The sequence below is a fragment of the Mirounga angustirostris genome, unplaced genomic scaffold, assembly GCF_029215605.1.
Source record: "Mirounga angustirostris isolate CCGP_5_RB_7025 unplaced genomic scaffold, mMirAng1.0.hap1 SCAF_3, whole genome shotgun sequence".
NCBI lineage: Eukaryota > Metazoa > Chordata > Mammalia > Carnivora > Phocidae > Mirounga > Mirounga angustirostris.
Window position 1 is genome coordinate 168902866 of NW_026991711.1, and position 26843 is coordinate 168929708.

A 26843-nucleotide genomic window follows, 5' to 3' on the forward strand; every position below is an offset into this window, starting at 1 on the left:
TTCATTTATTTTTTCATTTTTCCATTTGTTGTCCCTTTTAGCAATTATTTTACTGTTAAAAATTGAAAAGCATCACAAAAGACTCACTGTCTTTTTATAATTTGTGATTAGTTTCATTTAAAATATTCTTTGACTTCCTAAATACAGATTTTCCTAAATTACAGAACTATGAACTCTCAGTAAACATAATTTACTTTTGTCACAGATTTATAAACCTAAACTTCTTTTAGTGAGCTTTTTCTTTCTTAAGTTGAAGCTTTTTTTCTAATTTACTGCCTGAAATAATGTTAGCTGAACTAAATTATTCTGAAAAATAAAAGAAAATTTGGGGACTATAATCAGTGGCAATTATGATTATTAGTTAATTTCCTGAAAATGTGATTTGATCTTTTAGTTTACAGATTTGAAAGATTTTTTGCCTTCATCCATTCATTGGCACATATTTATGGAGCACCTACAGTGCGCTCTTTAAATTCTAGCTATACACTCGTGAACAAAACAGACATGATCCCTGCTTGTAAGGAACACACAGTCTGGTGGAGAACAGAAAGCCAGTAAAGAAGCTTACCAATAATTTCAACTTGCATTAGCCCTAGGAAGGAAAAGAACAGAGAACTTGAAGATAGACCAAGGGAAATCTTAATTTTGGGGGTGGTGAGGAGACAGGTAAGGAGCTGAGCTCAGAAGCATGAGGAAGAGTTGGTCAAGCAAAGATGGAGGGAAAGGGCTTTGGGACAGAAAGACCAGGACGTGCAAGGGACTCACGTGAGCAAGAATATGAAGTTTTCTAGGAACTGAAGACATCCCATGGCTCCTGGGAAGTGAGAAAGGGGTAGAGTAGTGAAGGGGTTTAAGAGTCAGCAGTATGCGCCTTGGTTCAGGAGTCTCGATTTCACCTGGAAAGCAGTGGAAAGCCTTCCATGACAGCTGTACATCCCTCCGGTCATTGAAAATGTCTCTAAACCCCCACTTCAAGCCTTTCAGAGAATCTTCTTAACCCAAGATGTTCACTGGGTACGGCGTTCACTCCAGAGTCAGCTGGAGGTCAAGTAACTTACCCTTCTCGCTCTTATATGGGAGTTGGAGCAGAAGGAGCAGTAGGGTCTGCCCATCCACCTGGGAATTCACCCAGTCTGCTTTCCTGGCAGGTGATATCATGGATATAATGAAAATACAAATAAACCATAGAATCATTTTCACATTTTGGTACACTTTCCAGAATAACTGTTTCCTTATGTCAGGGGATTGCTTTCCCCATGTTGTTTGAGTATGGGGAAAATTTCAACTTACTTCCTATTGAAGATGATTGAAGATATTTTATTCTTAACATTTTTCAAACCAAACTTGTATTTTTATTGAATTACTATTTTTCATGTTTTCAGAAGAAAGCATTAAACTATACGAAGGCCTAATGATTTGCTTTTAAAAGGATAACCATTTTTTTACTTATATGAAAAAAGTATGTATTTTATAAACTCTACCTCATTAATTTAAAAGACCAAGTAATATTATTACCTTACATATGTGAAAGACATGAGTCTAGATAATCATACTAGCCCCTGTCTTATTTTAGCCCACTCTTAAAGCATGTACAAAAATTTTTTTTAAGTTTTATTTATCATAAAATAAATTAGTGAAAAGTCACAAGACAGGATTCAACTCTTCAGTTTTTCAAACCAATTGGTTTACAAAGACCTAGGAAAAATTCTATTAATGTATAGCTCATACAGGTTGAGTGGGAAAGGAACATGTAGGTTTTTCATCTAGGAGATTTTTTTTTACCCACTTCAACACATCCTCAAAGAAACTTTAAAGGCACATGACTGCCAATCCATTTATACAAATGTAAGACAGCTCTTGGATTAAATTGAGTAATTCAATGATTTTGAGGATATGATTACTTTTTATTAATTATCAAATATTTTTAAAAGCTGTTCTTTCCCAAAGGGGAAGCATGAATGCTTCCACCAAAGATAATTTGAGATGTTAATTACTGTAAGTTCTGAATATTCATTTGTTATAATTGATATAATATTAATAATTCCCAAGTTGTATGCTTATTCTGGGAAACAAAGAGATTTTGATGGAAAAAATAAACAAGTAGCACACTTAAAAGGAAACTCAGGTACAACGCATCAATCCCGCACTAGGTGTGATGTTTGCAAATTAATCTCCTGTTTCTTTTTGGCCTAACCATAATAGTTGTCATTTGGACTGAACTGTTAGGATTTGGAAGCCGTGCAAGAGCAATGGAATCATCTGAAAATAGAACGAGGAAACTTTCTGCCCTCTTAGGTTTGCTCCAGAATCCTAGGGTGATTTTTCCTGGGTCAGCGATGTCACTAATCTGAAAGCATTTTCCCCTCCATATCCTTCTGGGCAGCAAACACAGTTGGCAAACTAAGTCCTCAGTCAAAAGCCTGCAGCATGGAAAGGGCTTAGAGAGAGTGGAGAACAATGTAAGCAGAGCCAGTTGCCCCAGACAGTGGGGCAGAAGCTGTGATGCCAAGGCAGGCAAAAATCACTGAGTCCCCCAGAGACTCCGTCTTTCATAAAAGTGACTGCTCATTTGTACCAAAGGGGGTTGACAGACCAAGGCTGGGTTTTATGTGGCAGATCTTACTTTAACTCAAAATTAATTTTCAAATGCTTTTTTTAAAAAAATCATGTAAAATAAGTTAGGGAAAATGTATTCCTCCACCAAAATCAGGTAAGCTTCATTTTTAAAGATTATCATTATGCAGTAGAACTATGTAAAAGTCTAAGGTTCATAAGGCAGCCCTATCCTTTAAAATATCACATTATTAAATAGAATATTTCGTGGTGAAAGCAGAGTCCACCAAAGCATGTGTACTTACAGTAAAAGGACGACATTCAATCCTGACCTTAAAACAACAAAACTAACTTATGAAATGAATTCACTTTTTGCAAATCTCTCAAGTCTAAATTTGATGTCTCCAATGAAGGGAAAGCAGAGGTACATGACAATTTGCCTGAGTATATTGAAGACAAAGATGATAACACGCGTGGAGTCCAGCATTGTGCTCAGCACTTTCTCAGATCTCTCCTCATTTAATCCTCCCGGCAGCCCATAGAGGTAGATAATACTCACTTCCACTTCTTGCCCCTGGATGTCGTGGCCAGTAATCCAGAATTCCAGTCCAAATTTCAGTCCTTGCAATCACAGCCCCACTGTGTCTCTAAAGCCATCTCTTATCTAGGTTCTTAATGTGGGGCCAAGAAAGGGAAATGATCTTCCAATGAGAGTTTTTTTGTTGTTCAAGGTACTAGACCAATTTCCTTTTTTTTGAAAGCATACCCAAATAAAGAACTCATTACTTATAACTGGTATGTATCCCACCTCCACTGGGATGCCATACATGATTCCATAGCAAATAGGATCTATTTCTTCTGTCATTATTTTGGAACCAAGCACACTGTTTGGTCTTAGCGAGCTACGGTCCTCTTAGTAGAACTTCCTTAGCACATCGCTGGAACTTGCAGATGGACTTCAGGCTCATAGGTCCCAAACAGAGACATGGAGCACACACAGCTCATAGTACCAAGACTGGGTTTTGCCGTACATTCTTTTTGAAGTTGCTTGGCTCAGTGCCATACAAATACTACAAAGAAGCTCCTTTCCACCGTAGCCCTTAAAGTTTTTTGCTCTTTTTGTTGTCCTCTGTTTAGAGTAAACATTTTCAGAATAGAAAATACTGTTTCTTTGAAATGTTACACATCTGAAGCAAGACTCTGCTGTTTTCACATGTTGGCACTTTCAAAAATGAGCAATGGCAACAAGAAAGAGAAAGTCAAAATCTTCAAAAGGTCCAAACATCCAAGGAGTATTGCCTTTAAACTCCCAGCTTTCAGCTTCAGATTCTTTAGTTTTATACTGCAGTCAGCTCTACTCCCCAGAAGATGTTAACTATGCCATTTTCACGGACTGATTGTCCATGCAATCTGTTGAGCCTACTGGAAGTTTTAGGAGTAACTTGCATACGTGCATATGCGTTTAGGGCCTTAAGGAGTCCTGGGGGAAATATGAATGGCTAGGACACGTGACAAACCCAGGGCTTATGATTCAGCCAGTGTTGTAGACCAGATCTCAGCCAATTATCTGCTCAGCTGAGAAATCGTGCCGAGTTGGAACTAAGAATATCGAATGTAATTTTAGGCTTCTGCTATCCCATGATATAATGAGCAGCATGGCTGAAAAAGTTCTGAGCACCCATCCAGAAAAAAATAACACTGAACAATCAGTAAACAATGTGCTCAAAAGATTAAAAGTATTCCCTCTACAGAATATTATTTTAGTATCTTTATGATTTCAAATTTATTTCTGGTTGTCAGCACTTGGTTGCTGAAAATAAGATACTGCCCTAACCATACAGTGCATTTTCAAATAAATGCTTTAATCTGGCTGCTTATATGTTGATCGAAATAAAATTTAGATACACAGACTTTCAAAAAATTTTAATAACCCTTATTATTGAAAGATGAAATTTAAAAATTATTTCTCTATATAAGTAAATTAATAGTGATTAGCAAATTCAGTAACCTGTCATGTAGGCCTGAGATGGATTGTCTGTACCACATCAGAAGCCAAATAGTGTTTGTTTCCATCATCCTTAAAGCTCATTGAAATATACCAGAATCCAAGTGCTAAGCAGACTGACCTACACTTGCGTACCTAAGGAAATATATTTAAATAAGGCAGATTTCTAAGCCAAGACACTGGAAAGGACAGAAGTGAGAGCAGTTACTTTCGCATTTCAGTGAGGAATATGCAATGAGGGTTTGAAATAGAAGAACAGCCAAGAGCCAGAAGTGTAAACGAAACCACATAGAATAAAGTCTTGGTGAATCTGAAGCCAGCTCTGTAGAAATCATTGTCAGCTAATGGTATCTCTTTTAAGCTTTCAGAAGAAAAAGAAAAGAAAATCAGTTTATATTTTTAGGGACTTTCTTAAAGCCATGAGAACCCATGTTCGAAAGGATCCCCGTAGGAGTTAGCACCCAAAAAGAAGGAGCTAGGCTACTGTGCTCTCCTTAGCAGGGCAGGGAAGAGGAATAACACATTGTAGATTTTTCTTGACAGGCCTGGAATTAAAAATGGCTTTCTGGTAAAAGTCATTACAAAAAATTAAATTAACCAAAATGCTAACTATTGAGCATCCTAGGTAATTAAGGTTGTTCTTCAAACAGGGCTCTTTTCCCCTATAATTGTATAGCATCAGGTCCTAACACCTTTCTTCTTCTTCTTTTTTTTAAAGATTTTATTTATTTGACACAGACAGACATAGCAAGAGAGGGAACACAAGCAGGGGGAGTGGGAGAGGGAGAAGCAGGCTTCCCGCCGAGCAGGGAGCCCGATGCGGGGCTCGATCCCAGGACCCTGGGATCATGACCCGAGCCGAAGGCAGACGCTTAACGACTGAGCCACCCAGGCGCCCCACACCTTTCTTCTTCTTTAACTTATAAATACATTGACAGAAGCATGAAAAGAATCTACTTGAAAGGATTTCTTCCAAATAACACATCTGTATTGCAATGCTTTGTTTCTATTGCAGTGTTTCTATTGCAAACATCTCTTGTTTGAGGGGAATGTATAGATAATTTCTATTATTCAGTAAGGGGTGTGAGTGCCTTTGATTTATTCAAATCAATGCCAAGGTTACCTAAGGGCTAGTGTAAAGTCAGTGGCTACTGAACCATGAAGCATTCACTGCCTCCATCCTCCATCACCTTGATCTTGCTAACTCCCCTCCATCCCGCTGTGCTATTTCTGTGGCTCATGTGTCCTTGAGCAGGTGTTTGTCTCATCCAGGTGATCTTGTGTCTGTCTTGTCCAGTTCTCCCTGCAGGTTCTTCCTGTGTGTCTGTTTGTAGATGAAGGGGCTGAGGATCAAGTGGGTCCTCTACACAGCTTCCCCAGCCACAAACATGCCACCAGCGGGGAGAGGCGTAGACTCCTAGCCCCCTCCATCTCGGTGTCTGTGCCTAATGATGACCCTTCCAATTCCGATGAGGAGTACTATGAGCATCCTTTGTTCCGCTCACAATGGCCTACCTCTAGTTTGCTCCCCAGTGTCCCAGTGCAGAGTGCAGAGGCCCACTTAGGCCAGGAGAAAGATGAACCAAGCATGGTCCCCTTTTGCTCCTCCCCCCAGCCTGCAGCTTTGACCACATGCATCATTCTAAGTGTACCTTCAGCTGTGGGGTGGGAGGGAAAGGAGCCTGTTTTTTCCATATGAAAGTGAAGTCCCTATGTAGTTTATATGTCTAGCCAACTACCTTGTCCACAAGAAGCCTTATTTCGGGCATAGGAGTATTTTCTTTTTCTGTATCATTGCTTCTGAAAAGAAAGCCAAAAAAGGGGTGGGAGTGGGGGGAGGGAGCAAAAAAGTTCAGTTAAAGTACGACTCCTTTCTGCTCCCTGTAAATAAATCAGAGGGGGAAGAATACATCCTCTACTCAAACTGAATAAGAGGACCCTGTATATAATTTTTTTTCCTCCTTGGATATAGACTATTACTAGGACCAGACTTAAATAGAATTAGCCTTCTTTTTAGTGCCATGTCAATACGGTGGGCTCCTTAAAAGAGAAAGATCATGAATCTGTATAGGGCAGAACACATGTTACAGAATGAATGTATTTCTCCAAATAATTTAATCATCTACAAAAACTACAGAGGGTCCCCCCAAGTGACTAAATATTGGCTCACATGAGCAGACCTGGGCTAAAGTGAAGGAAATGATCCAAAGCCTTTGTCATTCCACCTTCATAAAGCTAGCAGACCCTAGTGTATAACTGGCCATGATGAGGGCGGTGGGCTGAAATTTGTCTCGTTCTAACTAGGTAGTTTTGTAAAGGAAAGCAAAATTAGAGCTAAAACATGTTTTGCATAGGTGAAGAACTTACTCTCAAATAGGGAAAAATGTGCATGAAGAGTTTATTTCCATACGGGACAGTATTTAATGAAAGGGCAGATAGTTCCAAGGCAATGGGGAAGAAACTCATAGTTTACCAACTACATTCATGATAATAAATTTCTTCTAGTGTCCATTGGAAAACAAAGAGCACCAATGGTTCAGACACTCTAATAGAGAAATATAACCCATATGGAGTAAAAGTAAGTTCTAAGAGTGTGAACTTACAACAGTTAAGAAAAATCTGTGAAATTTTGAGCGAGAAACAGGTATAGTGGAAATAGACCTGATTTATACAAAATGAGGAAATGGAAAGCCAAAAGGTTGCATGGATTTGGAGAACATGTTGATTAAATTGATTAGACTTTACCCAAGAAGGTGACATTAGCAAAGCAGCTATAGTAAAAGTCTCTTATCTGTAATCAAAATCTCTAATTCTGTGACGTTATAAAAATGCCTTGATAATAATTTGGAATCTGAATTTTTTAAATGTTGCTTACATAATTAAATAACAAAAATGAAAGTCCCTGAGTGCTAAATGGGAGGAAATAGATGAAGTAGTTCTCCCCTCCCCCACCCCCTGCCCAGGGGTTTTAATATTTCTCAAAAAAGAAAATTGCTTTCCTTTCCATCTGTAGTCTTTCTCACCGGGCCATTTAAACAATGTTGCCTAAGAATTTCACCCGAATCTTTCATTTGTGGAACTATAAAACAGCTTACACTTCCCCTGTAATTTCTCAAGCAATAAAATGGGACTCATTGTACTGGCATTTGAAAGTGCAAATGAGAAGCAAATGAACACAATAAATCATGGCCTTCATAGGTGTGCTTTTTTACATTTTAATTGTAAACATTTTTCCATGTGATATACATCTTTTGGGAAGATATTTTGGCAGTTTGATTGTCGTTCAGTTACCTTGGTGGTTTGGTTTTGAATTGCAGAAACAAGACTTTACAGGTAATGTGCACATTGTCTTATTCAGGATCAAGGGCAACTATACATGAACTACATTATTGGTATTACAAGGGTGTAAGCAATATGGTAACAGTTGTATCCCCAAGGTGGACTTTTCTAAATGCTAAGATTCCATTTTACCTGGGCCTTGCTTTTCAAAATAGTTTGCTTACTCCTTGAAATTTTTTACATTCTCCCATATCATATAATGCAAGGAAGGTAAAATAAATTGAGTTAGGAAGTCTTTTGCCTTAAAAATATTGCATAAATTGTATTAAAATGTAATTTAATACTTTAAATACTTGAGACTTTGGCCTTTACATACTAAATAAGATAGTGTTGATGGATTCCGTGATAAAGCTGTTAGGGGAGTTGATGGTTATTATGTTGAGGCCGGGTGTTTTTTATTCCCCAAGATTCTTTACTGAAGTTTGCATGTTTTTAATAAAGTAATCAGAAATTCGTATGTAGGGGCTTACTGCATTGGAGAAAGCAGCCCCTGTCTAGCAAACGTAAAGATTTTTTTAGTCCATCAATGCATCTGTCTTTTCATAACCATCTGTTATCCAAAAGCACCATCTCTTCTTTCCAGCAAGCTCCCTACATGTGTGCAACTTACTGCCATTTCCACTAAGGGGAATAGAGCAATAAGACCCTTTCAGCTCTCAAGTTTTCAAATAAATAGCCTTTTAACGAGACTTTAAAAGGCATCATTATTAGCAGATTATATATATATAGTCATTGCCCAAGCAATATATAATGCACGTTGCATTCGAATATTAATCTGCTCATCCAAATGGTAAAATAAGGTTCTGGCGAGGTTGATGTAATGGAGCTGAAAGTGTTCCATGAGTAATATTTCTGCCATTGTGTGTATTCTGTGGTCATGATGTCAACATCTTTTTCATCCCTAAGAAGAAGAAACGCTAGAGGGAACAGTGGCTGAGGAAGAGACACCTGCCACTCTTCCTGGGAAAGAGTGCAGGGCTGCCAAGGCCTCAGACCAACCCCAGGGCCTCAGTGAGGGCCACACGGAGTCTAGTGCGGAGGCCCACATAGCTCCTGAAGAGAGTGCCCCAGCAGGGGCCCTGCAGGAGAAAAGTGTAAAAGAGGTCACCGAGGTGTCTCCAGAAGTAACAGTCCCTTCCTCTGCCAGGGAAGGTGTGTCTTTCCTAGGATTTGCATGTGTTTTGTTGCAAATGATCTCTCCAGCAGCTTACGGACCTGATGCCTTTCCAATGCTATTCCATGGCTTGGTCTTCTCATGATCCCGAGACTGATGTTGTAGGTTTAATGAGCAGAGTGTGGCTTGCACAGTTGCTGTGTGGCAGCTAGGTTTTCCACTGCTGCAGCTGATTCTTGGTCTTACTTTGCCATGATACAATATGCTTTGCAGCCAGGCTGACGATGCTGTGTGAGCTTTTTGTCCGCCCGCCCCGCCCCCCATCTCCAAGTGTTTGCCAGCCACATTGCTAATACATGTATATTTTTATTTTTATTTTTGGGACGGCGATTCATATGCTTTTCTTTCAAACCGTAGAGTTGGATTTTGGCACATAGAGGCTTAAATGGTAGAATTGTTTTTGTTTGCAACTGCAGTGTGCTATATTTTTTATGCTTCGATGAATACTGGTTTGGTTTCCTTAAAAGCTCCTGCCGATGCTTCTCATACCATTTCCTCTCCATGGCAGCCAACGTCTTTGACCATCACCATATCTCTTGAGTTTTCATTCATCTAACCTCTATTAGAAGTTCATAAAGTATTTCTTTTCTATTGTTACAACAGGACACACAAGTACATAAGGTATTGATGATCCATACGCTTGCTCTTCGAGCGATGACTGAGTTTTATTATTTTTCCCCAAATCTTTTCCAGATAGTTACATTTAGCCCTAATGACCACAATGAAATACCTGTGACCTTAGAACACAAGTGAGACTCTGAAACCTTTCCGGTTGGTGAACAAACGAAAATAAAGAAAGAGCCATTTAATGTCTGTGAAGCATCTCTAAAGCCACTACTTAGTGCCTCACTGTCTGTCATATTCCAGGGAATGAGGTCATTACCAGGGAGAGAAAGATATGATAATAATTGGCTCTTTTTAAAATTTTTATTCACATGACATCCCAGTATTTTTTGTTAAGATTTTATTTATTTATTTGACATCCCAGGATTAATAATATAATTCAGATTTTCTTAACATCTGTCCTAAGGTTAACTAACGATTAGGAATTAAAAATTTTGAATTTGTGATAGAAACCACCTTGTCATATCATTTAAAGTTAATAGCAAATATTTATTTATATTCCTGAAATTTAATCTCAGAAGACGCCTTAAAAATTATGTCAGTAACTTCTTAATGTTCAAAAACTTGGTCCTGGCATTTATAAATCAATTAACTTGATTTTAACATAATACTTATTATGAATGAATTGCCCTTCCACCCATGGCCTGCCAGTTCATTTTTAAATGAGAACACAAGTGAAAAAGTTCAGTAGACATTCATCCGTTTTTCATATTTAGCCCTTAATGTATTTTTGTACCCTAATATTACTGACTTATTCAATATTCTTTAATTTATCATTTTTGTCTGCAAAAGGCACATGAAATTTTCTACTACAATACACATTACATGGTATTTAGGAGAGCCCAAACAAAGGAGAAAAGAGTATTCAAAATACACAATTCCTGTATGCATTAATTCGCAACGGGAATCCCTTTCCGCAGTAGTACAAATATATCTCAGTCCTGACATTTTCATATTGATTTTTAAATGGGTAGCATGCTTGCATGTTCCATAGTTTTGTTTTGTTTTCTTACCCTACCATTCATTTGTCATTTCAAAATATAATTTTAAGCTTACTGCCTGAAAGCACTTGCCTATTATTTGTTTAAAAATCAACCCAATTACTTCAGGTTTACTTCCAGCCTTGAAGATGGAGTTCCATGATCAACAGGACTTGACTCCCTCTCCAGCTGAGCCATTAGACAAGAAGGACAAGGAGTCAGAGAAACAAAGCAAGCCTGGTGAAGACCTTAAACATGCTGCCTTAGTTTCTCAGCCTGAGACAACTAAAATTTCCCCTGACAAAAAGGACATGCAAGGCCCAGAGGAAGAAAAAGCACCTCCCACTCTGTTTGGGCATACTCTTGGTGCCGGGCTAGAAGACACGAAACAGAAGATAGAACCAAGCCCCGTGGTGCCTGGTATTGGCCTCTCTGCAGAGCCCCCAGCTCCAAAAGAGCAAAAGGACTGGTTCATCGAAATGCCAACGGAAGCCAAAAAGGATGAGTGGGGTTTAGCTGCTCCCATCTCGCCTGGCCCTCTAACCCCCATGAAGGGAAAAGATGTCCTTGAGGATATCCCCAAATGGGAGGGGAAACAGTTTGATTCTCCCATGCCCAGTCCCTTTCAGGCTGGCAGCTTCACTCTTCCTTTAGATGTCATGAAGAATGAAATAGTTGCAGAAGCATCGCCCTTTGCCCCTGCCCTATTACAACCAGATGACAAAAAATCTCTGGAAGAAACCAGTGGCCCAGCAACTGCCAAAGATAGTTTTAAAGCTGAAGAGCCCCATGAGGATAAACCTGACAAAATGGCAGAAGCGCCAGCCCCAGAGGCATTCACCTTACCCAAAGATGCCCACATTCCGACCGTGGAAGAATGTGTCCCAGAGAAAGTTTTGGGAGAGGAGAAAGGGGCAATAAAGCAAGAGAGTGCACAGAAAAAAGAGCAGGAGGTGACACTTACTGAAAAGGAATCTCCACTAAAGCTTGAAGAAAAGACAACCATTTCTGACAAAGAAGCCGTGCCAAAAGAGAGTGAGCCCCCGAAACTGACAGATGGAGAAACAGGCATAATTCAGCCCTGCATGGAGCACACCCTCTCAAAAGAAGAGCAGAAAGTCCAAGAGCCTACCACAGAGCCATTAAAACAGGACTCATTCCCTGTCAGTGTGGAACAAGCAGTGACAGACTCAGCTGTGATCTCTAAGACACTGGGGAAAGTCATGACCGAACCAATGGCAGTAAGTGAAAAGAGTGCAGTCCAGGACCTCTTTGAAGAAAAAGTTGCAGACAAAGATATTAAGATGGAAGGGGTTGGGCCTGCAACATCAGCGGAGCTTGACATGCCGTTTTACGAAGATAAGTCAGGAATGTCCAAGTATTTTGAAACATCCGCCTTGAAAGAAGAAGTGACAAAAAGCATCCAGCCAGGCAGTGATTACTATGAACTCAGTGACACCAGAGAAAGTGTCCAAGAGTCTTTTGACACCCTATCTCCTGTGTGTAAAAATGGAGACAAGGGACTTGAGGCGGGTAAAGAACCCCAGCCCAGTGCTCCAGCACAAGAAACAGGGTACAGCACTCTTGCACAGAGTTATCCGTCTGATTTACCTGAAGAACCTAGTTCTCCTCAAGAAAGAATGTTTACTATTGACCCAAAAGTGTATGGGGAGAAGCGGGATCTCCACAGTAAGAATAAGGATGACTTGACGCTAAGCAGGAGTTTAGGACTTGGTGGGAGGTCTGCAATAGAACAGCGAAGCATGTCAATCAATTTGCCCATGTCTTGCCTGGATTCCATAGCCCTTGGATTTAACTTTGGTCGGGGACATGATCTCTCTCCTCTGGCTTCTGATATTCTAACCAACACTAGTGGAAGTATGGATGAAGGGGATGATTACCTTCCAGCCACAACACCTGCACTGGAGAAAGCCCCCTCTTTCCCAGTAGAAAGCAAAGAGGAAGACCAGACAGAGGGAGGAAAAGCTGCCGGAGAGGAAAGTACTCAAGTCGAGACCTCGTGTGAGTCACCTTTCTTAGCCAAAGATTACTACAAAAATGGTACTGTCATGGCCCCTGACCTGCCGGAAATGCTAGATCTGGCAGGCACAAGGTCAAGATTAGCTTCCGTGAGTGCAGATGCTGAGGTTGCCAGGAGGAAGTCAGTCCCATCAGAGACTGTGGTCGAGGAGAGTAGTACCGGCTTGCCCCCTGTCACCGATGAAAACCACGTCATTGTTAAAACAGACAGTCAGCTTGAGGACCTGGGTTACTGTGTGTTCAATAAATACACAGTCCCACTCCCATCACCCGTTCAAGACAGTGAGAATTTGTCAGGGGAGAGTGGTTCCTTTTATGAAGGCACAGAAGATAAAATGCGAAGAGATCTAGCCACAGACCTGTCCTTGATTGAAGTAAAATTGGCAGCTGCCGGAAGAGTCAAAGATGAGTTCGGTGCTGAGAAAGAAGTACCCCCGCATATCTCTGGTGACAAATCGGGACTGGGTAGGGAGTTTGATCAGGAGAGGAAAGCTAATGATAAGCTGGATACTGTTCTGGAAAAGAGTGAAGAACATGTTGATGCAAAAGAACACGCCAAGGCAACAGAAGAGGCCAGTGATGAAGTTGAAACATTTGGCTTAGGAGTAACCTACGAGCACATTCCCACCAAAGAACTGACCGTTTCAAAAGACACATCACCTCCCATGGCCGAGAAAGCTGAGAAAGGTCTTAGTTCAGTGCCAGAAGTAGCTGAGGTCGAACCATCCAAAAAAGCTGAACCAGAACTGGATTTTGTTGCAATGAAAGATGACCAGGGTCAGCTAGATGTGAAAATCAGTGACTTTGGACAGATGGCCGCAGGGCTGGCGGTAGACGCTGGAAAGGCAACAGAGCTTAAGCTCGAGGCTACTCAAGATCTCCCCCCCTCATCTGGAGCACCTCAGGAGGAAGACGCGTTTATGAGCGTTGAGGCTAGCCACATGAAAGAAGGCACTAAAGTCAGTGAGACGGAAATCAAGGAGAAGGTGGCCAAGCCTGACTTGGTGCACCAGGAGGCTGTAGACAAGGAAGAGTCCTACGAGTCAAGTGGTGAGCATGAGAGCCTCACCATGGAGTCCTTGAAAGCCGATGAGGGCAAGAAGGAAACATCCCCAGAATCCTCTCTAATTCAAGATGAGATTGCCATCAAATTGTCAGTGGAAATACCTTGTGCACCTGCTGTCTTGGAGGCTGATTTAGTCCCAGATGAGAGAGCTGATGTCCAGATGGAATTTATTCAGCAGCCGAAAGAAGAAAGCAAAGAAACCCCAGATATCTCTGTCACGCCCTCCGACGTCGCAGAGCCATTGCCCGAAGCCACCAGGGCTGAACCGGCAGAGGCTCAGAGTGAGGAAGAAGAGATAGAAGCCCGGGGAGAATATGATAAACTGCTCTTCCGCTCCGACACCCTTCAGATTACCGACCTGGGCGTCCCAGGTGTCAGGGAGGAATTTGTGGAGACCTGCCCTGGTGAGCACAAAGGAGTGATCGAGTCTGTTGTGACCATCGAGGATGACTTTATCACTGTGGTGCAAACCACAATGGATGAGGGGGAGTCAGGTTCCCACAGCGTGCGTTTTGCAGCCCTGGAGCAGCCTGAGGTGGAGAGGAGATCGTCCCCCCACGCTGAAGAAGAGCTCGAAGTAGAAGAGGCAGCCGAAGCCCAGGCGGAACCCAAGGATGGCTCCCCGGAGGCTCCCGCTTCCCCTGAGAGAGAAGAGGTTGCACTCTCAGAATATAAGACGGAAACCTATGACGATTACAAAGACGAGACCACCATTGATGACTCCATCATGGATGCTGACAGCCTCTGGGTGGACACTCAAGGTGTGCATTATTTTTTTTTAAATTTTCTACTTCCAAATAAAATCCAATAACCTAATGGATTTCTTTTTCGTTTTAAACTTGGTTAAATTTCCCTTTATCTCTATTTTGCATTTTGTTAAATATATGAAGGATTTTGTACATTTGTTACTAATGTTTTCATTGTTGTTGTTGTTGTCATGGTTTGCTTTGATCCGCAGATGATGATAGGAGCATCATGACAGAACAGTTAGAAACTATTCCTAAAGAGGAGAAAGCTGAAAAGGAAGCTCGGAGACCATCTCTTGAGAAACATAGAAAAGAAAAGCCTTTTAAAACCGGGAGAGGCAGAATTTCCACTCCTGAAAGAAAAATAGCTAAAAAGGAACCTAGCACAGTCTCCAGAGATGAAGTGAGAAGGAAAAAAGGTTCATTTCACAATAACTTCTTTAAAAATGTTTTTGAATTCATTATTACTCTTTCGTAGAAGAAACTTCCTAACAGTGGTAACTAATTATTTATGAAATTTCGTTCTGTTTTGCTCCAACTGTTTATTTTCTCCTGATGGTATGCTTTTTTGTGTTTTCTTTATTCGTAGCAGTTTATAAGAAGGCTGAACTTGCTAAAAAAACAGAAGTTCAGGCCCACTCTCCCTCCAGGAAATTCATTTTAAAACCTGCTATCAAATATACTAGACCAACTCATCTCTCCTGTGTTAAGCGGAAAACCACAGGTGACTCTTCAGTTCTGCAATGTGGCTGGCAAACATAGACATGTCTTTTTTTTTTTTTTTATCTCATTCCTGTAGCGGCTTCTTCATTTTGTTTTTCTTCCGAGAATCTTAGCAGTCATGAACAATTTCGCTATTAAGTGTCTTGTATCATTATTCTTTTTTTGTTTCCCCTCCCTGCAGAAGAGGTCATGACCATCTGTTTCTTTGTCATGCTCAGACTTAGCAGTGATTTTATCTTGGCATTGTGTAGTGTCACGTTCTGGGGATTCCTCTTTTCATTCTGTGTGTTTGGTTAGACAATGACGATGAATATAACCGTGGTATGCATTCTCATGATTTTGCTTATCTCTCTCATGCTTAAACCCATACTATATTTGTCCTATTTTCTACGTGGTTACTGCCACATCTGTTACTGATGTTAATGAATTTGCCAAGAATGGGTAGTGATTTCAAGATTGAAAATGAAAAGCAGATCTGGGGTAAAATTGTGATTGCAAAATTACTTTGCTTCAGATGAAAGAAAAAAAAAAGGAAAGGAAATTGCCTGTTCATCCCATCAGATTTTATTCCTCGTGTCCAAAATTAGCAAGGCTTTCAATTCACTCTACTACATCTCTTCACTGACACTTTGTCACTGGGATTTTCTTAAATGTGTTGGATTCAAACTGCTAATTTTTCTATGTAATTTAGAATTCAGAATTCCCGGATAAAACGCCTTCATTTCTTATAACTTAGGTGTATTCCTATGTTGCTACCTTCTTATTTTTCGGTCTTCTTCAAATATACTTGTTTTTAACTCCTTAAAAAAGCAGTGAAATGAAGGAGCAAAACTTATTACAAATCACAATAAAAGCTCATACAAATATCTATAATGCAAACTCTATTCATGTTAAATGTATAATTATCCTAGGATAATCTTAATTTGCAATACATTTTATTTTAGCATTTATTAGTTAGCACACTTGTAGGCTACAAAATTAGGTATCAGATTGCTAAGTCAGAAAGGAATATTTACCTTTACATTGTATACTAGAAGTGCCTTTAGATAGGGGTAAAAAAAAAAGGTGCCTTTATATAAACCTTCTGATGGCTTTAATGATTAAGAGCAGCATTAACCTTTGTAAGAAAAAGAAAATCAAGGTTATTGATGGTTTTATGATAGTCAATAAAATTCTAAGTATTTTGTATCTGTGTTCTTCATATGGGAATCATCTCATGAGCTTTCTTCCAAGAACTAATCTTTAAGGCAGTATTTGAAACTGGAAGGCTCATAAATTATATAGAAACCTTGATGATAAAAGTTCAGGCTGAAGAATGTTTCTCAGTTAGAAATTAATATGACATCTCCAACTCTTATATCACATCTTAATTCATTTGCATTTAACTCGGAATTTTACTTCTAGTTAGAAAAATGTGTGGACAGGCAGACTCTCTTGGTTTGGGCATAAAAATCCTATATCATGTATAAGAGGATGAAAAATATATCAGGATTATGGAATTTTGGAGGAAACATCAAATGGTTTGGTGAAGTGCCTGACATGTCATTGGTATTCAATTTGCCACACTGATAATGAATTGCCTTTTCAACTCATTCATTAAAGAAAATTTAAGATCTTTGGACTAATTAAGATCTTCCCTTAATCTGTTCAAATATTAAGATACTCAAGCAGAAAGCATATATCAAACATGGATGTCATTGGCTTGAAGCAAACTCTATGTCACAGAAATTTAAGAAATATTACAGAAATATTAGGAAAGCATCATTTGCACTGCTGCTTTTTAAAAAAATCATTCCAGAATCTGTGAATAATCTTACTAGCCAGTCCTAAGTAGCATATAGCATTCTGTAGACAGTTATACTTGTGTTAGAGCTGCATGCGACATAAGAAACCTTTTTGAAACTGATTCAGAGTGCCTATAAGCAGAAGCTTTCTCCCCCCGCCCCTGGCGTTTTCTCTCTTCTGAAAGAAAATTAAGAAGGAGGTAACTCCGCAAGCTTGTGCCTTTCATTTTCTAAGCACAATTTTTAAATAGGGATGGTTTTCCCAAAACACAAAGGATTGTTTTCAATCATAAGAGATATTCAAGTCAAGTCAGGTAAGTCATCAACAGAAAATGTGCTGGAGATAGTGGAGTTGAAAACTGAAGCCAGAGGTACAAAACAGCAACAAGAAAAACAACAGTAACAGATGCGGTAATAATTTCATACAGGAAGTGCATGTGTAGAACATGTTCTGTATTACTGAACTTAAAATTCCTCTCGTGTTTTCTTTCTTTGACAAGCTATTTTTCTTCTCATGTGGTGCATTTCACGTCAAACAAGTGTGTCATTCCTATTGTGAAATGAAGGGGTGCAGAGGGAAAGGGGTTGGCTGATTATGATAGTTTGGAATATGAAATTTAGAAATATCTGTATGTATGCCATTGGCTACAAAAAGAGGGCTTAGGAATCTCCCTGAACACTCTTTAATGTTGTGCCAACCCTAGAAACCAATCACTTCCCCCTTTTCTTAAATTCTACAGCATTGGATGGTTGTTCTGTGACTTTCATGCTAAAGGATCTATGCTCGTGGAGTAACAGTATTTAAAGGTTCCTTGGTAACCAATAGGAAATTATTTGGTGTGCTTACCTATGCTTTGGTAAACACTGGTTATGTTAATTAGCACACACTATAGTGGGAGCCACATGCTAGAATGTTCTTACTCAGGTTTCTTCAGTTACTGAATTCGCATCTCAAAATAAGCCAAGTTTTGCTTTGCATTCGTCTGTTGACACAATTTAGTGTCGAAAAGATATTGAAAAATGCATTTGTGTGGTTGTTAAGCCACTAAGTTTGGGGTTGTTTGTATCTTCTTTTTTTGACAGCAACAGGTGGTGAATCAACTCAGGCTTCCAGTGTATTTAAACAGGCAAAGGACAAAGTCTCTGTGAGTAAAATAATTTTTTCCTTGCTCTTCACTTGAAGTTCCTTTTGGTATTGGTGGCAACGTCTCAATAACTTTAGATATAAGTTAGACTTCCGATGTTTACTCTTAAATGTCATTTTAAATTATTCACTCACCCAGAATGATTCTTGGTAGCATTCGGGCATGTCTCAATGTCTTCTGGAATGACTTGTGATAGCAGTTGGTGAGGGCAGAGCTGGGATGAAGGCTGCCTCTTTTCTTTTTAGTAAAATGGAAACAAACAGCACGATAATCTGACAAAAATAGGGGAGCTCAATTTATTTACTTTTCATAGAATCGAGATAAATCATTATAATCAACATTAAACTGTGTTTGATAATACATTTCATTATTGTTACTACAAAATAAGAATATGAGAAAATTAAACAATGTGGGTGAGCAAATACAAGTAAAAATGTATCATAATCCCTTTACCTAAAGAAAACTACAGTTACCATTCTGATGTAAAATCTTTATTTTTTTCTACTCAATTATAGCTGTAATAACTTAAATGGAAACACTGCATCAGTTTTTTAATTAAACAGTAAACAGATTTCCTGTCATTAAACATTCTTGTACATCACTTTAATGACTACACTGCATTCTGTTTTATTTATTTATAGTGATATACTTGATCAATTCCCTATTATTTGACTTTTAAACTATTTTTATTGCCATATTAACAATATTACTGTAGAAATCTTTTTGGCTTAATCTCTGGATGCATCCATATGCTTTTCCTTAGGATAATTTCCTAGTAGTGAAACTACTGTTTTAAGAAGAAAGTCCACATTTAAAGTTTTTGCTACACATTGTCAAGTTGTCCTCCAGAAAGGTTCTACTGACTTACGTGTCCCCCCAGCTGTATATAAGAGTACCCATGTTCATTCTTAGTACTAGATATTCCTATGCTTTTTCTATATTTGCCAAGTTATGGAGATAAAATGTTTTAATTTGGTTGCATTAATGATACTTAACTTCTTCATGTATATAAATCATTCATATTTCTTTTTTTAATTTTACTTTTTATTTGATTAACCATTATTTTTTAAGCTTCCAAAAGACCAGAGCCAACGTGAAGTATTTTACTCCTTTCTGATTGAAAGAAAAAAAAATTAAGACTACTAAGAGTGGTGCCTGGCTGGCTCAGTTGGATCAATTCTTGAACTCGGGGTCGTGAGTTTGAGCCCCACATTGGGAATAGAGATTACTTCAAAATAAAATCTGTTAAAAAAAAAGGACTACTAAAAAATTCCTAAAATTACAACAAATAGCTTGAATGATGTTAACTAGGAGTGCATCACAACGTTCTGGGGTTTAGACATCATATAATATGTAAATCACAACTCTTTGTTTAGCCTTCTAAAAACTAGTAAGATTTTAATGCAAGCTGGTGCAGCCACTCTGGGAAACAGTATGGAGTTTCCTCGAGAAGTCGAAAATAGAGCTACCCTACGACCCGACAATTGCACTACTGGGTATTTACCCCAAAGATACAAATGTAGGGATCCGAAGGGGCACCTGCACCCCAATGTTTACAGCAGCAATGTCCACAATAGCCAAACTATGGAAAGAGCCCAGATGTCCATCGACAGATGAATGGAGAAAGAAGATGTGGTATATATATACAATGGAATATTATGCAGCCATCAAATAATGAAATCTTGCCATTTGCAACGACGTGGATGGAACTAAAGGGTATTAGACTAAGTGAAATAAGTCAATCAGAGAAAAACAAATATATGATTTCACTCATATGTGGAATTTAAGAAACAAAACAGAGGAGCATAGGGGAAAGGAAGGAAAAATAAAACAAGACAAAATCAGAGAGGGAGACAAACCATAAGAGACTCTTAAAAATAGGAAATAAACTGAGGGTTGCTGGAGGGGAAAGAGGTGGGGGAATGGGGTAACTAGGTGATAGACATCAAGGAGGGCATGTGATGTAATGAGCACTAGGTGTTATATAAGACCAATGAATCACCGAACTCTACCTCTGAAACTAATAATATACTATATGTTAATTGAATTTAAATTTAAAAAAATAAAAGGATTGAGAAAAATAAATAAAAACTTGTATGATTTTAGACTTCCATTTTTTGTGAAAAATAGAAATTCATTTCCAATGACAGCCAAACTTTTTATATCATTTTGAACCTAAGGGACTTCATGTGAATTTTAAAAATTGATTTTTATATAATGTGTTCAGACATATTCCTGAATTATATGGAAGCAATAGAATCCATGTATTCCTTTGGTAAATACCAGGCTTGAGAATACTGTAACTTCAAGATTTCTATCTCTTTACCTTTTATTTCTGATGGGGAACCAGTGAGTTGTGGTGGTTAAGGGCAGGGCTATGAAGCAGACCAGGTCCAGGTCTTGAACATTTATTAGCTATATGATCTTTTTCTCCCTATGTCTTAATTTTCCAAAAATAAAGGGAGGGATAAAAATTCCTGTATCCTAAGTTAGTTGTGAAAATTAAATATGGTTAATTATAAAACCATCTAGTGCCTAGAGCATAGTATTTATTCAATAAACGGTGATAGTTGTTGTTGTTATTATTTGAAAGGTAGAAGTCTTTAGGAGCAGATATAGAAAGTAAGTCAGCTTCCCCCCATTAAAAAAAGCATTTTTAAATGGACATTGTTCAGAAAATCTTTTTTTTTGAACTTTTAATTTTCTGGCTTTTAATTCCAGTTAGTTAACATACCGTGTAATATTAGGTTCAGGTGTACAATATAGTGATCCTACACTTCTATCCAACACCCAGTGCTCATCATGACAAGGGTACTTCTTAATCCCCATCACCTATTTAACCCATCCCCCCTCCACCTCCCCTCTGGTAAACATCAGTTTGTTCTCTATAGTTAAGAGTCGGCTTCTTGTTTCTCTCTTTCTCTCTCTCTCTTTCTCTCTCTCTCCCTCTCCTTTTCTCTCCCTTTTGTTCATTTGTTTTGCTTGTTTGTTTGAAAAGTATTTAGGAAATTTTCAAGTCCCTTGGTCTTCAAGTAACTCAGTGTGAATTGGTGTACAACACCAACACTGAGGAAAGAAACCATATACATCTTCTGACACAAAGCTAATGTTTTTTTCCTTATAAATGCCCATCTCACCTTTCTGAAGAAGAGAGATTAGGCCACCAGTCATTCTAACTTCTTCTCATTTAACAATTTTTTCTCCCCTCATAACCTCATCTTCTCCCTAAAAATTTCCTAAAACCCCAAGACCAACTCTTACTTACCTGTGACTTTCAGTACATCCATCAGAACAATTCTTTCTGATTTTTCAATTGATCTTTGTTGTGAACCTGACCTATAATCATTCATTTCATTTGTTGTGTATTTGTTTTGTTTTGTTTTCGTTTTGAGCCAGTTGTCTCTCTTAATTTGAGGTAATCCAATTATTCCATTTTTCTCTTTCCTGTATCACTTTTGAAATTTGCTATTCTGTGGGTAGCATCAATCAGAAAAGAAGGACTTGGGTCGACCCAGGAACACTGCCCACTCAAGATGCTGGCTCTATAAAACAAGAAGTGATACGTGCAGTCTGTTATTGTGTCTGCCCCGGTTAAAGTGCCTATGGAGCTTAAAACTTGAGATAAAGCTGTCAGTTTCAACTTCCATTTTTGTAACAGCTAAATCATATTAATTATTGAAGACAAAATCTCCTTGGCTTCATCATACCTTTCCTATTTTTAACGAAGTCCCCCCTGAGACGTGTGGCATGCCAGCATAAGCTTCCTCCAAAAGCCGTACATCCAACCCACTGATTTTCACTTGCCAAATATCTCTCCGGGGACTATCGACACCAGGAAATTAAGCCCTGTGGTTTAAAGAGATTGTGGGCCATCTCTTTAATGCTAACTTTCATTTTTAGAATTTATAACACATTGGGGCGCCTGGGTGGCTCAGTTGGTTAAGCGACTGCCTTCGGCTCAGGTCGTGATCCTGGAGTCCCAGGATCAAGTCCCGCATCGGGCTCCCTGCTCGGCAGGGAGTCTGCTTCTCCCTCTGACCCTCCTCCCTCTCGTGCTCTCTGTCTCTCATTCTCTCTCTCACAAATAAATAAATAAAATCTTAAAAAAAAAAAAAGAATTTATAACACATTATACAAATTGTGGTCTACGCATAACAATGGTATTAATTCTATGGTATAACTTGGCCCCCAGTAGGCATTTTACTCATAAAATGAACTAATTTTATATAAAATTGATGAAGTCAATGTAGATATATGAAAATACATTTTCTCAACTTTAAGAAAGTATTTTCCATTATGAGGACTTAAATATGCCTTGTTCTAAAGTTCTTGAAATGTGATCAAGATATTGATTATAAATACACCTTCAAGGTTCTATTTATTAAAGGAACAATTCCAACCGACTCTCAAGACATTTTCCAAATACGGTATCATTGGGAGACTTATGGATTAACCAGACCTTATATGTAGAACTCATGAAGAATATTTTTATCTATATTGTCATATATGAGTGCTCTTAAGTGAGTTCCAGTTAAAAATGAGTTGCTCAATGAAAATCTCTTGTTCTCACATTAAATATACATTTCTATCATTGATTATAACCATTTATCATGCGGTCTTATTAAAAGTAGGCGTTTAATTTCTTATATGTTTATACATTTTTTTTTATTTTCCTTTGACTTCATAGTTTGGTTTATTTTGTGATTTTGTTTGTTTTCTTTCATGGCTAGAATTCTACCTTGTCAAAGATTCCTGCCTTACAGGGTAGCTCAAAGTCCCCAAGATGCAGCTCTGCTTGCCCTAGTACGTCTCAAAGGGCTTCATTTTCTGACAGGTTTTCAATACAGCCCACCTCAGCAGGCTCCACAGACCGTTTGCCATACTCAGAATCAGGGAACAAGGTAAGGCAGCAGGTCAACTGGAGGTTCAGAAAAGAATATAATTTCAGAGGTTATAAGACACGATTCAGTAAATATATAAAAAACAAAGACTAAACTCTAAAATATTTGATATGTAAACAATAGACCCTCTTAAACACAAATAAAAGTCTCAATAGTTATTAATAGTTAACCAGTAAAAAAAAGTCTCTAGGTAGACTGTTCCTTATTAATTTATTACTTATTTATTTGGTATCTTGTAAAATTTCAAATACAAACCAATAAAGTAAAATGTACTATATAAAATATTACACATAATATATATAATAAATATATGTTACTCGTAGTATATAATAATATATTGTATCATCTAAGAATGGCAAATTATATGTAATATAATACACCATTTGGACTCAATCAGACACATCAGGATTTAATACTGCCTCTGCTACCTATCAACTCGGTGATCTTGAAAAAATCACATAAACTGATTCAACCTGTTTCTTTGGCTATAAAATGCAGATAGTATTTTGTGGCAAGAATTAAATCATAAATGGATGTAAAGTACTTAGAATTCTAGTCGCATAAATGCACGATATATGGTAGTGGTCATTGTTAACTGGTGTGCATGCAATGCCCCTTGGCAACCCTTTCTGATTAATAAGTTATCATGCTCATGAAAATTTTTTTAGTAAAATTATTAATTCACTGGAGATTACTTGAGTAAATTCATTTTACCCATGTTATTATTTAGAACTTGAATTTCATGATCAATTATTAGCACTAACTCCAGAATTATACATTTTTATAAAACTTCTAGGCAAATATGAACTCTTTCTAAGTTTCAAAGTAGAAATGCTTATAAATATATGAAATTCAGTAGTGTGTATTAAAAGAAATTCACCTATCAGCACAGGAGGAAAAATAGAGCAATGTAAATCACTTTGTATAATTGAAGATGCATAAGAACCCAATGTGTTTTTTCCCCAATCAGGATGGAGTAACCAAGAGCCCAGAAAAGCGCTCTTCTCTGCCCAGACCCTCCTCCATTCTCCCTCCTCGTCGAGGTGTATCAGGAGACAGAGATGAGAATTCCTTCTCTCTCAACAGTTCCATCTCCTCTTCAGCACGGCGGACTACCAGTAGGTTTATTTTCATTTGGCTTCCTTTTTAATCCTTTAAGTGGCAAAGAGCTTATTATGTGTCTATATTTTACATCTTCCAAGGAAAACATACACTGAAAACAAATTATATTTCCTCTAAGAATCAGAAAATCCAGACTGTTCATGGATTCAAAATAGCTGTGTGAGTTAAAATGATTGTTGTGGAAAATGAGTACCTATAAAGAAGTAATTAAGAGAGAAAAGCAATAGCCAGGAATTTTAAAAAATATATATCTGTATAAGCTTAACCCTTCTTAGGAATCCAAGTCCTAAAATCTAACTGGAAAGCCAATTATCAAAACCTAGGATTCTGCTCAATTTGTTAAGAATTTGAATTCCAATGAGGGTGTAAACATAACATGTTTAGTGCAATAGTTTCAGTTTCTTTTGATTGATGGCCCATAATGAACTGGTTGGCAGTTATCACAGTTTAAATAAAAAATATAAAAAAGTTCCAATCATTACCCACTCAGGTGTTGTGTTACTACCAAGATTATCTAGTTAAAGCATGGATTCAAATTATTTTCATAAATATGTTTCTATTACAACAAAAATAGCTACTACCATTTATTGAGCACATATAGATGGTAAAATCCTAAGACACATTTTTCACTCAATTTAATTAACAATGCTGCTGGTTAGGTATTAATAACCTCATTGAATCTACTGATGAGAAAAAAGAGGGTAACTTGTCCAATGCTATTAAGATAGAGAGTGGTTGAATTTGGTTTTCAGCCCACTGATAACTTCATGACCTTAATGTCTTCTTTATATTTATTTGGAAGAAATAGTACTAGAAAACTGCTACGTAGAATCACTTGGAGAGTATCATCTCTGTCATTTAAAATCCATTAAAAATGGTGGAAATTGCTACTCTATCACATTATAGTTGATTTTACTCCTTATTTTAAAAATATTTAACAATAATTGACCCACTTCAAATGTCACTATTTTGTATGACACTTAAAGCATATTTTTGCCTGGAATGAAAGTGTTTATTATAGTTAGAGCAGTTGTGACCTACACACCACTTAGTTTTGTGAAATATTAACATTCTTTGAAATATGTGCCAGGAATACTTTAAAAATCACTAAACTCTTTCTTAACAAAAATAAAGTATTCAAATGAACTAGCAAAGAAGGCATTTAAGATACAGTAATCTCTTGAGAAAAGACTTTAACTTTGGAATTGGGCATCATCAATATAGAAGCTGTTCAGATAAATCAAAGGCACCAAGTGCTTCCCAAAAGTATACTTTGAATTATGCTTCTATCTGTGGTTATGGAAGCAAAATGGCACTTCATCCATAAATCCACATCCTCAAACCACTGTGCTCTGCCTTTTAAAGGGCACCTGTATATATATTGTTCTTATTTCTAAACCAATTCTAAAATTGTTTTTATTTCTAAACCAATTCTATTTTGACTTTCTAACTTACATTCATAAGCATAATGCATTTTATTATTTGGTAATGAACATAATTCCTACTCTGATAATCTCAGGACATAGGGTTTATTTTCTCTCTATAAAGCAATAGCTAAAAAACATAAGGACAACTAGAAGAGCAAGCAATATGCCTCCTCCATTCACCCATCATCTCTGTAACTGCACATAGCCATGTCCTGGCACTTTGTACAGCTACTGAGAAAAGCTGAAAGAAACAAAGCTATGCAGTTAGCCCAAGTAGAGAGAAAGGCATTGTCATTGACGAGTTGACAAGATTAATAAGAACCTACAGCTTAATAAAGTCATTCTTAAATATATATTTTTCATAAATATTTTTTAAATTGTTTTAGTAATTCAGATTTAACTCAATTTCAGAACAAATAGGAAATGCTCAAATTTGTCATTTTGATGACAAGAATATAATTTATTACACTAAAAATTGGTTGTATCTATTGAACAGTGGTGTTAGGGCTTAATACTTTTGGTTTTTCTTCATTCTCCAGATATAACACAAAACCTTCATTCCTTAGTTTTCTGAAGTTTAAAGCCATTTTCTACGAGTATAGAAATGACTCTTACTTTAAAAAAAAATGTTATTTCTTTTAGTGAAACTTGTTATGCACATGCAGAATATTGCTTCAGCTTAGTCTCCGTGAAGTAAAAAACACCTCGACACACTGATAAATTCTAAATCCAATTTGTACTGTTAAAAAAGAATGTTGAACTCCTACTGTATTCAGGTCCCATAAGAGGCATCAGTGCTAGGTACAGTGGCAAATAACAGAGAGAAGATCCTGCTCCCAAAAAGACCTGAGCTATTCAAAGGTGATGAAGTCATAGAGAAAACATTTGAGGAAGAAATGAAGTTTCTGGGAAGAGATTTTTCTGAAGGACACAGTGACTGACTCGAACATCAAAAACTCTGTCCAAAAACAAATTTTGTACCAAGGAAGCCACAAAGAGCCACGTTGGATGTGGCTGTATCATCCTGATCTTGAAATGTCCTTTTTGTGGAAAGCAATAAAAATCAAAGAATGAACACTAATTTATCACATAGTCTTCTTATATCCAATTTCATATTGTCAGTTGAGGAGTCTACCTATCGTTTGCCCTTATGTTAAAAAAAACCAAAAGGACACAGGACAACTTTCACTTGATACGTAAAAACTGTTCACTGA

General features: G+C 37.8%; 1 protein-coding gene across 6 annotated transcripts in view; it reads left to right on the forward strand.

Annotated features, from left to right (window-relative positions):
- Window positions 1–26843, forward strand: part of MAP2 (microtubule associated protein 2) — a 280194-nt gene that overhangs the window by 228500 nt on the left and 24851 nt on the right. For 3 of the 6 annotated variants that reach the window (XM_064586998.1, XM_064586999.1, XM_064587000.1), the window contains exons 8-9: window positions 18118–18179; window positions 24051–24198. In XM_064586998.1, the coding sequence (XP_064443068.1) occupies window positions 18118–18179; window positions 24051–24198 (210 nt within the window). Of the gene's footprint in view, window positions 1–10804; window positions 14543–14739; window positions 14947–15116; window positions 15252–18117; window positions 18180–22909; window positions 23081–24050; window positions 24199–26843 lie in introns of all 6 variants that reach the window. The other 3 variants (XM_064586996.1, XM_064586997.1, XM_064586995.1) reach the window with 2 other exon arrangements.